The following is a 16,167-nucleotide window of genomic DNA, read 5'->3' as shown; positions in this document are numbered from 1 at the left end:
ACGATTGTCGATCATTCCTACGAGTCGAGACCCATTTTAATGATCTTGTTGACCTGGTGCATCCAGGGCACGGCTTCATGATTCAAGATCAGAACGCTGTCCTTGGCCACTGCTTCGCCATACTTGCACCTCATCAACGGCAAGTGCGTAATTTGATCTATAACAACAATTGCAGATGTGATGCTCTATCGGAATGAGTGTCATTCAGTAAACCATTGCCCTCTGTAAAGTCTACAGCCGCCTCCAGTCACTAATGAGTCCGCCAACGACCTGCGCCAGACGTTAAGAAAACGAAGGGGTATAAAAATATCGTTACATATGCTTGGAAGCGATTGCACCTCATTTCTTTTCTGGGGGCTCTCCAAACGTCACTTTGGGCCGTGAAGGTAGCTCAGTCTCTTCCGGTATGGAGTCGGCGGTTGTGGCAGGTCTTGTGTCCTCAGAGAGTGCAACCTTCTCGGGGTGGGCTTCTATGCTTACACCACCTTGATCTTCATCTTCACTATCCTCTGAACTCAACAAAGGGCTCTCTAATGTCCCCAGACTCGGGCTCTTCATGATTCGACTTGCTCCTGGTGGCGTTCCGGCTTCGGCTTCCGCCTCAGCAGCAACTTTTGCCAAGGATGCTGGGGTGACAAGTTGAGCGAGCGGATGTCGTTCTGGGCTCTCCTTGTATGCGTTGGCCTCAGCGACGGCTGCTGCTTCATCCTCTGATGCTGGCTGGCTTTCGTCGAATATTGGGTTCTGAACGTCGAAGTCGATCATATGTCCTCCCTCTGGACCACTCTTATCGAGGATATCTCGATAACCACGGCGCGTAGGGTCGTCGTGACGCTTACGTTTCGCTTTGGCTCTTTTGGAATTCGGTCGGACAACTATGACCGGAACCGGAGAATGTTGTAGGCAGTACTTTGATACAGAACCAGGCAAGAGACCCTGGAAACCTGCCAGACTACGGCCACGAGTACCCACAACTAGTATTGCTGGCTCGTATAGGTTAATCTAGGTGAGTTAGATATTGCTTGTTAAACCTTGCGGATGCTTACCATCTCATCAATGACCTTGTTCACTTTCCCAACAGCGAATTCTAGCACCACATTGATGGCTTTGCTCTCGTGGTTTTTTGCTTGTACTCGCTTCATCATCGTCCTGGCCTCATCCTGATATCGACCTTTCTCGATAGCCTTTTCATCGGCAATGCTCGCGTCCTTATCGACCACCCGAAGACAAACAATTTCGTCCCCGTCGTCAACTAGCTCATCTATCAGCCACTCCAAAGCATATTCAGAATAGTCATTTGAGTCGATGCCGCATAAAAATGTTCTAGACCTTTTCGTGTATGCATAGTCTTTGTGTTTCGAAACTAGTGTAAACGAGTTTTCTTCTATGAAATCGGCAGGCTTGTCGAAGGTATCGAAGGAGACACGTGGGCGGAATACACTATAGTGGATTAGCCTATATGCATATATGTATATCCTAGATGTTGAAAGCTGAGAGAATTGCTGGTGCGCGATGATGGTCTAGGGTCCAAAACGACCGAGGCCAACATTTGTACACTACAGTCAGGCTCGTGTTCATGCATGGAGCGAAACATGATGTTGTTGGACTTACGGCGGAGGCGGTGGGGACGACATTCGTCGCTTCTCACCAACGGAGGACTTAGGACTTCCAGTCGATGGCCGCGATTTACTGTGGGCTTGGAATTGGAGTGATACCTTCGGAGTTCGGCTCTCTACATTCTGTTTCTGCACGACGGGTTCGGCGAACTTGAGGGCTGTTGGTCTCGATGAAGCTCGGATTGTTGATGAGGACCCACTGGAAGGGCTGTCCTTCTTTGAGGCAGCCGAGGTAGGCGATGGTGACGGTGACGGTTGCATCGTTTATAGTCGATATACCTCGTAAATATTTAAGACTTTGATCAATGTATGTTGCTACTGTAGCTACCTCAGCGGAGGGAAGATAGCACAGAGCTCTCGTCATCCATGCGCGCCAAGAATTGCGGAGAGTTTGGCGGGGATGCGGAGGTGTCGTGTATGAAGTATTGGGTACGGTGTGGACTTCAGGTTTGGAAGGTGTTAGACATATCATTTGGCGGCTTGAAAAAAGAAAGATTCATGTACATTAAAAACGAGAAGGGCTACCGGAATATGCGCATACAAGCAGGGAAAGCTGGAGTGCACTTCCTACCTTCTAAGGTAACTAGTGGTTGAAGTTTCTTGACCGAGTACACTTGCGCATTTGGTGTGGGCAAATACAACAGAGACACTACGACAATATCTGGTTTATGACTTTATACAGCGTATAAAGGACTTCACGAACCTGTTTGACAAAACAAAGGTTGTTGGCTTTTTATCTACGGCAAATGTTGAGAGAGTTACGTGTACATAACCATAAAGTCTACCAAGTAATCTCCTTGTCAGTACATGCTCACAAAGTCTTCAGCTCGCCATCCTTGATCTTGCCGGCGTCCTTGAGAGTCTTCACCTCCTCGTCGAAGATCTGCTTGATGATGACAGCATCCTTCTTACCATCGAGTTTGGCCGTCCATGCAGCTAACTCGTCAGGGTCCTGCTTGGAGATAAGTAGATCAACGTCGTTCAAAGCTCCATCAATTTGACTTGCGGATGCATCTCCGCTGGTCGCAAAGTAGTTGGCATCCTTCACTGCACCGCGAATGACACGCTTATTCTTTTTAACTGCGTTCTTCGCCTGCTCCTTGGCTTTCTTCGCATCTGCCTTACCCGCTTTCTCAGCAGCATCTTTCTCGGCCTGCTTCTTTGCCTCCTCTTCCTTTGCCTTTGCAGCGTCCTCAGCAGCCTTCTTTTGCTCGGCTTCGCGTTCTAGACGCTTTTTGTTCTTGCGGGCGTGCTCCTCTTGTCTGAACTTCTTGATACGCTCATCAAGAGCTAGAGCATCGTCCACAAGCTTTCGCAGACGAGCAGAATCTTCTGTCTTTCTCTTCTTTCTTGCGTTCAAGTTCTTGCGTTCCATGTGACGCCTCTGGTCACGACTCTCATTGTCGTCTGGGACATCCTCGTCGAGATACTCAAACGATCTCCAGCTATCAAAGTTGTACCAGAAATTGTAAAACTCATCGACTTCTTCCTTTGTACTCTTATCGTTGCCGAGTTGAGGAACGGGCTGTATTTTGGAGAAACGAGATTCGGCAGCAAAAACGGGTCCCCAAAGCTTATAAAAGTTGCCCTTCTGGGTTTGCTTCTTGGTAGGGGGCTCGACATCAGCAGCTTCATCGACCGAATCATATTGGCGACGTCTGACTGGGTCAGAGAGAACTTCGGTGGCTTTCTGAATACACTTGAAGAATTGGTCGTCTTCAGTACCACCAGCAGCAGCCTTCTTATCGGGGTGGTGCTTCAAGACCTTCTTCCGATGGGCGCGCTTGATCTGATCCTCTGTGGCTCTCCATCTGTATTTCGTGATCCCAAGCACAGCATAGTGGTCTTGCCCCTAGGAATTGGTAAGATTTTGACAGTCGGCGTCATGGAAAAGAGACGAAACCTACCTTCCAGTCCTTTGCCTCACGCTGCAACATGACTTGATCTTCAGGCTCACTAATTTCTCCAGCATCTTGGTCTTCAACACTTTTCACATTTTCTTGGGCTTGGATACGGTCGTCCTCGGAGAACGTGCGTCGATGACGCTTCTATGAGTTGTTTTAGTTTTGGTTCGTAGTACCAATACAACGCAAACTTACTCTTCGCGCATGAGCAAGGAAGTGAGGGCCAACAGGTTCGATGCTGCGGTTTGTTGCTGCGGAAACTTCGCCAACAGCTTTGAAGTCTTTCTCTGCGGTCCAGCCCTCTGGTAGGACCGGTAGGGGGAGCGAAATCGTGATCGTTGCCATCTTTTCCGTATGTGCAGGTGTGCAGTGAGGGACAGCAGGAAAGTGATTAATCAGGAATTTTCTTGATAGTCGAAAAGTTTAGCGGGCCGGTAAATTCTTGGCCCGTGCACAACGCTACGCTGACTTCCAAGTCGGTTCGTTGGTATCAAATGGCGAAGTTGTCCTCTCCATAATGACAATTATTACATGAGACCTTGAATACGTGATCTCAGTCCTCAAGCAGTTCTTTGGTTTCCCTTTCGCACTTTTTAAGCAACATGTTCCATTAGAACCATATATAGATTTTAAGGTCCCTGAATTAATACGCCAGCATGTTTCAGGTACGATCATTTATTGTAAACACAGCAAGCCCAACGTAACTGATGTATTACTTTAGCGCTTGAAAGATGCGCTTGATACTAGGATAGCTGAAGAGCAAGCTCGTCAGCGCGCTTCAGGAACTCAGCCAGCAGCCCCTTCGCGAGCCGCATCAACAGCGAAGCGCTCCTCCGGTCGCACGGGTTCTCCGTCCAAACGCCAGACCCGGTCAGACAGCACCTCAAAGAGCGCCCCAGCTGGAAAAGGCCCTGATCCCTCAGAGTTCGATCCCGACTTTGTTGTAGGCGATGAAGATGAACTGAGCCGTACTGGGACCCCCTTGTCTGCGAAGGACAAAGGATCGTCCGATAGTCCGGCACAAGGCTCTCAAGATGGCGACAAACCTGACAAAGGGGATAAGAGCGACGGAGCTGGCGTAGATGAGGGGCCGAAACCAGTGGAACTTCCGACTGAGGTTCGCGTAAAGCTGCGGAAGTTGGAGAAACTAGAGTCCAAATATGGCGGTATGTCTACTATGTTGGCACTGTGTCGACGGTCGACTGATACAAGTAGAACTACTTCGATCGTATCGAATCGCGCATGCTCGTGTCTCCGCTATCGAGCCATTCGAAGCTTCCCTGCGAGAAAATACCCCCCTGAGCTCCATTAGCGATCCTACTGCGCTCGTGGAATACCTGAATCAGCTGAATACTAAAGGTGATATGGTATTGCAAGAACTCAAGCGAGTGTCGACGGAGCGAGACGACTTCAAAAATAAACACGAAGAATCCGAGAAGTCTGCCAAGGAAGCACGAGAGTCATCAATTGCGTTGAAATTAGAGATAGAAGCTTTGAAGGCCGAAAAAGGTGAGGCAGAGCCTAAAGCTGTCGATTCGTCCAAGGAAGGCGAAGAACCCGAATCCAAGGATCTCTTTTCGTACGAGGATGAGTTACCAAGGCTTCAGTTAGAACTGCAAACGAAGGCAAAGAAAGTTGAGCATCTCGAGAAGGAGAATGCGGCCCTGAAGACTGACCTTGGAAGCACCAAAGAGTCGGCAGAACGCCTTATGCAAAATTTGGAATCCTCAACTATCGATCTACAGTCTCTCCGAGATCTCAAGCAGCGCGCTGAAAAGGAACTTTCAGAACGTGTAGAGACACTGGAGACTGAAGCCGCTAGTCTAAAAGACCAACTACAGAAAGCTGAGGTAGCTCAAAAAGTCGCAAATTCAGAACATGAGGAGCGCATAGCAAGCCTTGAATCTGAAAAGGAGACATTGACAAACAATCTGGAAAGAGCTTCTGCGAACACCGACTACTCTGATCTTTCGAAAGAAAGGGATGAAAAGCTGCTCAAGCAAAACGAACTCCTAGAGCAGGAACTTGCCGGGCTCCGCGAGGCTGCAGCCAAGAACGAGAAACGACTAGACACCACGAATGGCCTCATGCAAAGTCTACGAGCTCAATTATCTATTACGGAGAAAGAGAGAGACAAAGCCCGAAACGATTTAGAGTCTATACGTAAGGAACAGAGTGAAGAAGACAAGGAAGAGCCAGAACCAGTGCCTAGTATAGCACCAGCATCAGCTGCCTCAAAGAAGAAGAACAAGAAAAAGAAGAAAGGCAACAAAGCAGCTGAGTCGGTTGTTATTACTGAAGCTAATGGGACGACCGCTGCAACTGGAGCTTCCTCCTCTGGGAATCTGGAGAAAGTGGAAAAAGATCTCACACAGGTAAAAGCTGATTTGGAAGAGAAGGTCTCTTTGATCAAGTCTCTCGAGGTGCAGCTCACCGAGAGAGAGACTGCAATAGAAAAGCTTCAAAGGAATCTAAAGGACCAGGATGACTTGAAGGAGGAAATTGAATCGCTCCGTGACGATCTCGTTAATGTCGGTGGGGATCATGTTGATGCCAAAGAGAAGATCAAGGAAATCGAGGCTCAAAAGAACGCTCTCAAGGCACGCGTTGCTGAACTAGAGACTGAGATTACAGAGTTGCGTAGTCATGCTTCTAATCAAACCAGCTCTACTCAAAAACATGATACTCTGGCCAGAGATTTCGAGGACCTTAAAAAGAGGGCAGACACATTGCAAACGGACCTTTCTGCGGCTCAGCAACTTGCCGCTACTCGATTCAAGGACCTGTCTGACATGCGTGAGGTCCTGCAAAAGGCCCAGCCCGAGCTAGTCTCGCTGCGCAAAGAAGTCTCGGAACTCAAGAGTACTAAAGATGAGCTAAGTTCAAAAGCCGCCGAAGTCAGACGGCTAGAAGCGCGGGAGAAAGATCTTAAATCAGAAGTAACTTCGCTCAAGTCGCAGGTAACCGACAAGGACTCTGATATCAAGGCACTCAACAACAAGATCAAGCAAGAAACAAGCCAGAGAATAAGCCTTGAGGAGACCAACCGCAAAGCGCAACGCGACATACAACGCTCCGAGAGCGAGCGAGCTGACGCAATAGAGTCAAAAGAGAAGCTCACGAAAGACCTCATGAAGTCTCAAGAGGAGCTCAAAACCACGAGGAAGAAGCTCAGTGAACTCGAAAAACAGGTCAATCAATTAGAGGCAGACTCTTCTAGCCTTCGTGAAGACATCTCACTCAAAAGCGCCCAATACGCCTCTGCCCAATCCCTTATGAACTCCATGCAAGATCAGACCCAAGAGATGTCCACCCAGATGAAAGAGATCCGCGGCCGCTGCGACTCCCTCGAGGAGGAACTTGCTGACGCACATCGCTTGCTTTCCGAACGCTCTCGCGAAGGCGAGACTATGCGGCGTCTTCTCGCTGAAGCTCAAGGCCGGGCCGACGCACGTGTCAAGGACATGCAGGAACGCTTGGACATCGCCGTGGAAGAGCGCGAGCGCGCGGAGGAGCAGACTAACACATTGACAAGACGACGCGGCCGCGAGACAGAGGAACTGAAACAAAAGGCACGCGATGCTGAAAAGGCGCTGGCGCGAGCTGTCGAGGCACGGGATGACTTGGAGGCGACGGAGCGGGTGCTGCGTCGACAGAACGGAGAGCTAGAGACCAGAGCAGCACGCGCAAGTGAGGAGGTGGCCGAAGTGCGTCAAGCCATGGCACAGCTCAGAGACGCGCTGGATGAGGGCGAGAAGCAGACTCGCGAGCTGGACAAGGAGAAAAGTGACTTGAGGCGCACCTTGGACGATACCCAAGCACGATTGGACAAAGTCACAAAGTCGAGCAAAACGATGGCGGATGAACTGAAGAGCTTGAAAGTGGGATCGGCCAGAAACGCGGACACACCGTCTTCGCGAACATCGCTGGACTCGTCGCGTGTCACAAGTCCGGCAGGCAAGGCCCGTACGCCGATGATGGAGGGCAAGGAGAGTAAGGCAGAGATAGACTTTGTCTATCTCAAGAACGTCCTGTTGCAGTTTCTCGAGCAGAGAGACAAGAAGTATCAGATGCAGCTACTGCCGGTGTTGGGCATGCTGCTGCATTTTGACAGGTGCGTGCGATCACAGCAGATACACACCACCTTGACACTCTCAGACTAACTAAACTCACAGGAAGGACGAACAGAAATGGATGTCTGCCATCTCAACGAAGTGAAGGCAGCAGAACCCAGAAGTCGCGTCACGGATGTCTGGTTACAACCGCCACAAGACCTATACGCAGTCAACTTGGTCGTCGTCGACCCGTCAATAATACTCCGCCCCAGCCCCTGAGCCTCATTTTCATCACAATCCGCATCCATCGCCCACACGCCCGCCGCGCGCATATCGCCTAGTCTCTCTATCCTCTCCCTCTCCCCCTCTCCACATGTAAAAATAAACGAAACCTCCCCCCTCCCCTTTCCCCCGGAATTCATCTGTCCCAACACAGTCTCACGTGGGACTCATAAATGCGTCAATCCACCACTATACGCGTAGTCTGTTCATCGCCGAGCCAACTCTTTATATTACCCTCCCTCCCTCTCCAGTTCACAAAGACCATCCATCGAACTGGTACATCGCCAATAACGCACCCACCGTGGAATGCATGCGCACATACAGACAGACAGACATGCATACCTCCACCTGCGTGCGAACACACGACATGGACGGACAAATGTGTGGTATCTGTAGAGAAAAAGTGAAAGTCACGATGTATCTGTGTACGTACAAACGCACGTACGTACGTCAGGCAGAGCCAAGAGAGTCCACATAGCCCATCTAGCAGGCCAAGTGGGAGGTAGTCAGCCTTAGGACAACGCACGGGTGATCGAACCTAATCCGCACAATTAACCCTCAGACAATCGATGCGCCGTGCATGGGATGACTGGATATGTCTTTTTCGAATGAGAGGAAGTGTACGATCGGCGAGACGGAATAAGGAAGCGCTTGTTCACCATTCTGCATCTGAGCAAGCTGGATAGCAGGATTTTGTAAGGAATTGCGAATTGTAAGATTGGGATTCGAGACTGGGTGGTCGTTGTGTATGAGCGATGTGAGCAATGTGAGCGATGTAAGCGATGTTAGTGGTGGTCGTGGTGGAGATGGTAGAGTGAGCATACACGTTGGCGGAGGTAATCGAGAGTAATTAGAGTATGTATATGCGCCCCATTCATGCAACGGCGTTGTAGTAGTGTACAGATACATATATCTATCTATACATGTAATAATATCTCATGGCATGACTGACATTGCACGGCATCTTTTACAAAAACACACACAGATACTAAGTGAGCATGATGAATAATGCTTAATTTTAGCTAGTCGAGGGCATGCTCCTCTGGTCTCCCGTCTTTCTCTACCTCTTGTATGGACAAAACCGTTCGTGTGGAAGATACATCATCTACCTATCTCTTTTATGATGTCACCTCACCGTAAGCAGCTCTATGTCTGCTGATCAGACGAGCTCCCAAGTCGCCGCCAATGGAATGCTATAAACCATTCAAACTTTCCATGCCTCTTGACTCCACTCCGCTCAACTCCACTCCAGAAATCGATGTACACAAAATATATAAATCCAAGTATGAAAGAAAGAAAAAAATCTAGAAAGCTAGGATATCTGGTGCCGTTGATACGCTTACATCATCTATCATCTCCTGTTACCTAATCAGGCAGATTTTGCGAGATGCCTGCAGGTATGGTGCCGGCCAAGAGAACATAGGAAATAGCCAGTTCTTGGCAACGAGACTCAGATGATTTATGAATCCCGAGAAATGTCGGCTAAACGTCGACAATTATGTCGCAGATATAGCGCGAATGTAGGGCCGAATAGTTCCTGCTCGCATAGAGAAGAGTGGGTCGAAAATGTCTCGCTGTCCGGGACAGTATCGGATCTTTCGGGACTAAAAATATCCCAGAATATGTCGTATGAAACGCCGTGAATGCTACAGGCTTATATCGCTCAAGTCATGAAGTGCTGTAGCCTATCAAAGCCAGCCTAGAGGAAAATAAAACGCCGGTCGATGATACAAGTGTTCTAGAGCTGCATTTAAAAGGGGCCGTGTCATGTCACAACCCATTGGCAATGGCAGCCGTCGGCTGGATCCCCTCGACTACCAAGAATGCTTCTGCGGCTGATGTCGCCAGTATGAGAAGCTGCAAAATCTGCCATCGAAGGATCGTCCTCGTTAAGGTTGACAATGATAGGTTCATAGTCTTGGTTCGCGGGCACGATCGTTCCGTCTTCCAGTTTCACCATCTGCGTGCAGACAGGAGGTGGTGAGCCCGGAATGCGCCGCTCCTCTACTTTCACAATGCGAGGGAACGCTGGCTGGCTGGAAGAGTCTCTATAGTCATCACGTCTATAAGTTGGTGACGGCGAGGTCGGAGCAGCAGAATATGGCTCTCGCTTAGCCTGCTGCCGGGAAGTTACAGGCGTGGGCAAAGTTGGTGTAGGTGTGCTCAATGGAAGCGTAATTGTCTGAGACGCTCCATTCATGGATTTGTTACCTGCAAAGGAGTACTGGTTGGCGTAGAGATATACTTCCAGAAATGTCGAGTTCCACCAGCAAAACCAGGGTCTGTCACCTTGCACAACCTCCATTTGGTGACGAGGAAGACCTTGACCGTCTTGCAGACGTCCCGTATGATCATCACGTTTTCGAGCGTGGATGCCAGCCGGGAAACTATGCGCTTCCAGAATGACGAGCTTATTGTATTGTGCTTGGAAGTGAAAGGCCGGACCCCAAGAAGGCTGATCATGATCAATGACCAGATCCATGGTCCGCCAGTCTACGTTAGGTGGTTGCATACCATACTGGTAGGCGGGAGTGGTAGCTGTTGATACGTTTGGTGGGATGAGTTCTCCCATACTCAGGCCGCTGGCCACAGAGGGATTACTTCGGACACCAAGCTGAAGGTCTTGTGGACCACGGAAATCACAGGACCATGCGTATTGCTGGTCTACCTGAGGCAAGCATCCAGGATTTCGGTCCTGCGGCTGACCCATCTGTACCGAAAAAGAGCCAGTAGGTAAAGGTAGCATGTCGGAAGGCGTTGGGATGATTGATGCGTCGTATAGGGTAGCAACTTCCGTAACAGTGACCTGCCTACAAGAGGTTAGCAAGCGTGTTGTGTGACACGAATGTTGATTACTTACAGCGCATGATCAGCCTCTTCTTCAGCCTTCTTTGCCTTTGTAAAAATTGACCCTATAGCAGCACCAAGAATGATGGCGAATATGATTATGAGGCCAGCCATCAAGATCAAAAGCCATAGCGGTATCCGGCCGCACACTCTCGTTTTCCTCCTCTCGGTCCAGGTTTTATGAGTCCATTTCTTATGTCCTGATTGTTCCGAACTAGGTGATGACGACATTGCGGAATGGGTCGCGCTTTGTACAGATGCGCGAGCATTTTGTGCCGCAGGTGATCTGTCCACCATAGATACATTGTCCGTTGCTGCTGCTGCAAGAATGTCAAGCGGCAGTGGCGGATCTACTGGACTTGGAGTGCGATGTGGTTGTGCCGGAGGGCTAACTGGTGTAGTGGTCACAGCTGGGGTAGGGCTAGCGAAGCCTTTTGGGGAATCTTCCGGATATTTGGAGTAAGGAGGCAGCTGTTCAGTGTGACCATCCGGGCCTATGATGTCTTGTTCTTCTCCGTCTGGTCCAATCTGCCGCGTGTAGCCATTCCCGTGTCCTGGAAAGCCGACCGGTATTTGTTGCTGGTTATACGTATGGCTAGTCGGCTCCTCGCCCTCAAACAAGTTTTGTGGATACATAGTATAAGGATGCGTGGGCCGTTGTCCAGAGTATGAGCGTTGAGGTTGTCGCGTGACTGTGGACGTTGCGTTGCTAGGAGAACGAACAGGACCGGTCCCTTGAGGATACATGGCATAGGGGTGACTTGGACCTGCCATTGGCGTTGAGGAGCGTCCGTTTGTGACAAAGGAATTTGTCGATGCCACAGAGGCACGATGCATTAGAGCCTGAGAGGCGTATGCCGACTGCCCATCTGAATCATTCGATCGATGTAGCGGACCATCCATAGAAATCGCCCCTTTCGCTATACTATTTCGTATCGGAGGGAGTTGAGGGGTGTCTTGTGTCGAAGTGTGTTTGGCGAATACTTGGTCGTGTTCAGCCGGCACGTCGTCATTCGCGGTAGAGGTCGTCGACTCCTCAGATGTGACCTGCGGCCTGAAGCCATCTGCAACAATTGAACGTGTATCATCAGCGGGCGTTCCAGCTTCGAATTCGTCATCGAAAACGTTCGTATGAGTAGAGGCAGGCGAATGGGGTTGGTCATCGCGCGACGTGGGTCGGTCCATTGTGACCTCCTCAGGCCCCGGCGAGGGCCGTCTCCTGGCGGAAGGGCAGCGAAATGGCGAGATTCAGTCGTTCAGTTCGTTGGCCACGAAGACGATAGAACAGCGATCTTATCCGAAGGATGGACTTGCAGTGATTGAGGGTCGTCGGAGGAAGGGATTGAGTATGTACGATAGGAGAAAGCGGAGGAAGAGAACGAGCAGTTATTAGCGGGTTTGACGGGTTGGCGGGTTTGGCGGGTTTGGCTGGCTGGCTTTGGGGGGATTTCTTGGGGAGGATAACAGTGCGGAGAGCGTCAAGGTGACTTGACTCAGGCATCTTTTTACGCTTTCAGGCACCTTTTCACCCTCGCTGGGTAAGTAGTCTGGGTATCCGGCCTGGTGTTTGGGGGTCCCTGGTCGCGCTTTCCTCTCGGCTCTGGTCCAGCAGGGATCTGATTGGACGCCAAGTTATGCTTCATCAAGACACTAGCCTCTTTCGATCAACCGTCCACGCCCGGCCCCACTCGGCATCCCTCTCCGTCGAGTCGTTCCACCGAGCATTAATAGTTGTGGTGTTGACGACGATGTCGTAGGGGGTGGAAGTGTGTCATTACGTCGGATGTCCAAGTTTCTGGGCGATTAATTAGTAGTGTTCATGTCGGACTGCAGTGGGTACTCCGTCTACACTATACAATTATACATACATATACTGGATCCTCAACCTGAGCCTTTGTCTTCAGCAAGGACATATCTATCTGGCTCGACTCACGTGTATGATAACAATGGAATTAATAATAATACACTATGCTAGACTATTATTTCTGCTATACCAATTACATAGCTTCGGCTAGAACTGAAAAAGGCTAGTATTGACCAAGTTTAATATGGATATAACGTACCCAGAACATCACACTAAATACTCAGTGATTATCGCTGTCCCCCTACCGAGCAGATCCGTCTCGCGGTACAGAGCAAATTGACATGATCAGCATACACTGTTGGCATCACTCGACTGCAAATTCATATCAGAGTGAGGAGTCATCCGTTGGTTGCTATCGCGATATAGATGATGAAGTCTTGATCACTCCCCTGGCTGAATCTTGTTCGTCTGCTTGACTCTGCCTAATCTTTCATGCATCTACAAGGTAGTCACTCATCACCCAATATCGCTGCATTGCTCTAGTTCGCCTTCATCATCTGGCCCCGGCCTTGGAGAGACGAATCCTTGCCTGACATTCTGTACTATGCTCATTCAGACAACCTGTCCCACACCCGTCGTTTCAGCGTGGAACAGGATATGCTACGGATGATTGAAAGAACTGCCGGCTTAGCTTTGTTTTTTCCTACTTGACGGTTTGACTACGTTTCTGCTCCATTTATTCGTTCGAGACCTCGATTTGCTGTTTGGAAAATGCTTTTGTGGCTTCTTATCCGATCCTTGCCCTGTATCCAAAGTGGGTTTGAGAGATCAACTTCACCATGACGCTTTGGAGCACCACTAGCTCTGATTCAGCTTCTGCTGCCTCATCATATTTCATTCGACTGTGTACATGATACTGTGAATCCACGAGCAATGGCGTTTGTTTGATTGCTTCATCTGCCTCACTAATTTAGTTCGGACCGATCCCGTTTGCTCGGGTCCCACATACGGATTCTTCCGGACGCTCATCTTCCTTCTCTCTTTGCTTTATATGGAGATATCTTCCACTCGTACTAACCCTGATCCCATTCCCGCCGCTGCCCATCCTCCATAATTAAGATTTGGGTTCCATGATGTACTAGTGATCGCTGTCTGCTCCTCATGTATAGTGAATGATGCATCGAAATCATCTCCATCTGCTGTCGCTTCCACTCCGTTCATCTGAACCTCCACAGGATTATATCCCTCCGTGATACGTACTAGAGGCTTTGATCGAACTTCTTTCGAATCTGGCTTATGATGTAATGGACCGTTTGCAAAATCATCGTCATCGGCCATTGTCGCGTCTGACTCGTCCTCATTGCACTGAGCTGACTTCCACTCATGCAGAAACCATGTCTGCTGCCAAGCCAAAGTCCTCGAGTCGAATATTTTCCTCTCTGGATTTGTAACATGAACATGCCCACTGTGGGTACCCATCAAAGCGCTCAAATGTACCGGACTTGTAGCCAAGCAGCCAACTATTCCATCTCCTCTCCCAACAGCGACGTATGAGAAGACGCGCCGCATGGAGAATAATTTCACAAGACAGTGGTCGTCTGGTGATAGCCAACCTTGGCAGTGGTCTGACCAGACTGTTGTGGGAGGTCCAATGCGACTCCGCGGTGGCCAAGATTTATCTATTTTCGGCGACCGAATATCAAACAGGTAGAAGAAACCATCCATCGAGGTTGTTGTCACGAGGTGCGGATGGGATGGATAAGCACTCGAGATGGATAGTATGTACGTGTCGTGAATGAGTTCGTAGAAGAATGGCTTTGGCGTTTGCGGAGCTTCACAGCGCAAGACCTGGCTGATGTCCCAGATAGAGACAGTACCGTCTGCACCACTTGCAGCGATGACATTGCTAGAGAGCCAGGTGAGAGATGTACACACGCTCCCAGGTATGCGGACCTCGAATGCTGCTCTAGATATATGCAGGTACTGCGGCTCTGCGGCTTCCACACAAGAGCTTAAATCAAGCACACGTAAAGCGCCATCGCTCCATATCCCGGCTAGGAGGCCAAATTTTGTAGTTTTGGGGTCGTCTTGAGATTTTCGACTCTTATGCTTCAGGCATGGACACCATTTGAATTCCTTCAGATATCCCCAGTCTGTGCATATAGTCATAGCTAGGCGAGGCTCTGGCCTTAGTACAGGCGTGTTAGGGCCATTGGTAGGTGGAATATCAAAAGCCCATAGCTCAAAGGTGTCCTTGTGCGATTCGCCTGGTCTGAAAGCACTAGTGGTGTTCACACCAGGCGGAGGTCTGGCAATTTGTTGTCGGAGCATCGAGATGCAAAGGTACTGTGTTCCTGAATTGCGATTCGGAATCCATTCTATACCCTGTATCCTCCGCCCAACGTTGAGAAGCCAGCCATTCTTGTATGTTGGGTCAGGGACTTTCGGAAGAGGCCAAGAATCTTTTAATCGCATGCTCTTGCCAACTCTCAAATTATACAGCTGAGGCTCCCGAAATGGCCCCAGAAGCAGATTGATGCTTTTGTGTGCTGGCTGTGCTACATAGGGTAGCGCTTCGTCTACGGTGATAGACTTCATATACTGTCTTTCTTGAAAAGCACTTCGTCCGCCATGCTCATAGTACCAATTCCATCCCGTCGTTCCCTCCAGCTTTCGTGCCTCGTCCGGATGGAAGAGACTGTACGCCATGCCTCCCGCTGGGCCGCCTGAACTGAGATCTTGAATCAATCGTCGAGCTGGCAATGTTGGGTACGGGTATGAAATATTCCGTGTTGCAGAGGCAGGCTTATAATCGCCCTCATCCCTCCCATAGAAGCTGTGTAACCGTCTCTCATGGCTACCTTTGTGAAATTCGAATAGCAGTCTTGACCGTTTTCCGTCTTCCTTGAGCGGCCTCTTGCGTCCATCGTTGAGAGTGATCTCCTTTGGTGCGCGGACTCGAGTCAGGTCGACCTCTTCCGCCCCTGAATTGGTGTCCCCGTCTTCATCCACGGAGTCATCGTCGTGGTTGTACGAACGGCTTTTCCCAGAGTCTCTACGTTCAGCTACATATTCGTCTTCGTCATCGTTGTCTTGCGCATCATTAGCATCAAAGTCATGCCCTGACTTATGCTTTAGTGGTAAAGGCTCAAACTGTCTACCATCTTCAGGCTCATCATCAAAGTCGACACCCTCAAGCGGGTCTTGCGTGTATCGCGCATTGGGTTTATGCGATCTGCTTGATCGCCTGACGTCGCCCATTAATACCTTTACTTGTTAGCTATAGGTAGATCAGGAGCATATATTATAGCACGCAAAGACACTGCTGCGTTTCATCTTAAGGTGCGCGCGAAACTTTGCGAAGTTCTCATCGACCTCATGACATGGCAAATTCTACCATGTGGCAGACTTGGGCTTGTGGTCGATTTTGCTCACTTTGATTACGTTGGGTTTCAGACCATCAGGAACGCCTCTTCGGCAAATCGAAATCTGTTTTCTTAACGTCAAGACAGTTGTGCGTGATGGGCAACCTGGTCTTGTAAGTAAGTGTAGGCTAGACTGGCCGTCAAGCTGAAAGTCGTGTCGCGAGCCGAGGTGTGGCTCGAGCTCAGCGGCATCCATCCAGATCATTCTTCGTTACGTCAAACCTATTCGTATGA

The 16,167-nt window shown here is 49.7% G+C and overlaps 4 protein-coding genes across 4 annotated transcripts; all 4 read right to left on the bottom strand.

Annotated features, from left to right (window-relative positions):
• Nucleotides 1-268: 268 nt before the first annotated feature.
• EJ05DRAFT_258215 (adenine nucleotide alpha hydrolases-like protein) lies at nucleotides 269-2,152 on the bottom strand. The gene is made up of 3 exons (XM_033740241.1): nucleotides 1,612-2,152; nucleotides 1,047-1,440; nucleotides 269-1,002 (listed from the first exon to the last, which is right to left on the bottom strand). Exons 1-3 carry the CDS (start codon nucleotides 1,875-1,877, stop codon nucleotides 340-342), a joined length of 1,323 nt encoding a protein of 440 aa, XP_033603722.1. The 5' UTR covers nucleotides 1,878-2,152; the 3' UTR covers nucleotides 269-339.
• A 113-nt stretch (nucleotides 2,153-2,265) lies between these two features.
• EJ05DRAFT_530806 (zuotin) lies at nucleotides 2,266-3,918 on the bottom strand. Its single transcript, XM_033748985.1, has 3 exons — nucleotides 3,716-3,918; nucleotides 3,524-3,664; nucleotides 2,266-3,468 (listed from the first exon to the last, which is right to left on the bottom strand). Exons 1-3 carry the CDS (start codon nucleotides 3,863-3,865, stop codon nucleotides 2,428-2,430), a joined length of 1,332 nt encoding a protein of 443 aa, XP_033603721.1. The 5' UTR covers nucleotides 3,866-3,918; the 3' UTR covers nucleotides 2,266-2,427.
• Nucleotides 3,919-9,622: 5,704 nt separating this feature from the next.
• On the bottom strand, nucleotides 9,623-11,889 carry EJ05DRAFT_497819 (uncharacterized protein; the record flags this gene model as incomplete). Its single annotated transcript, XM_033746595.1, has 2 exons — nucleotides 9,623-10,667; nucleotides 10,718-11,889. 2 exons carry the CDS (start codon nucleotides 11,887-11,889, stop codon nucleotides 9,623-9,625), a joined length of 2,217 nt encoding a protein of 738 aa, XP_033603720.1.
• A 1,185-nt stretch (nucleotides 11,890-13,074) lies between these two features.
• EJ05DRAFT_257978 (uncharacterized protein) lies at nucleotides 13,075-16,068 on the bottom strand. Its single transcript, XM_033740239.1, has one exon. It carries the CDS (start codon nucleotides 15,767-15,769, stop codon nucleotides 13,556-13,558), a length of 2,214 nt encoding a protein of 737 aa, XP_033603719.1. The 5' UTR covers nucleotides 15,770-16,068; the 3' UTR covers nucleotides 13,075-13,555.
• Nucleotides 16,069-16,167: the final 99 nt, after the last annotated feature.

This window comes from Pseudovirgaria hyperparasitica (genome assembly GCF_010093815.1).
Source record: "Pseudovirgaria hyperparasitica strain CBS 121739 unplaced genomic scaffold EJ05scaffold_3, whole genome shotgun sequence".
Taxonomy (NCBI): Eukaryota; Fungi; Ascomycota; class Dothideomycetes; order Acrospermales; family Acrospermaceae; genus Pseudovirgaria; species Pseudovirgaria hyperparasitica.
The sequence above is the reverse complement of the archived record's forward strand: the minus strand, read 5'-3'. Positions and strand labels throughout refer to the sequence as shown.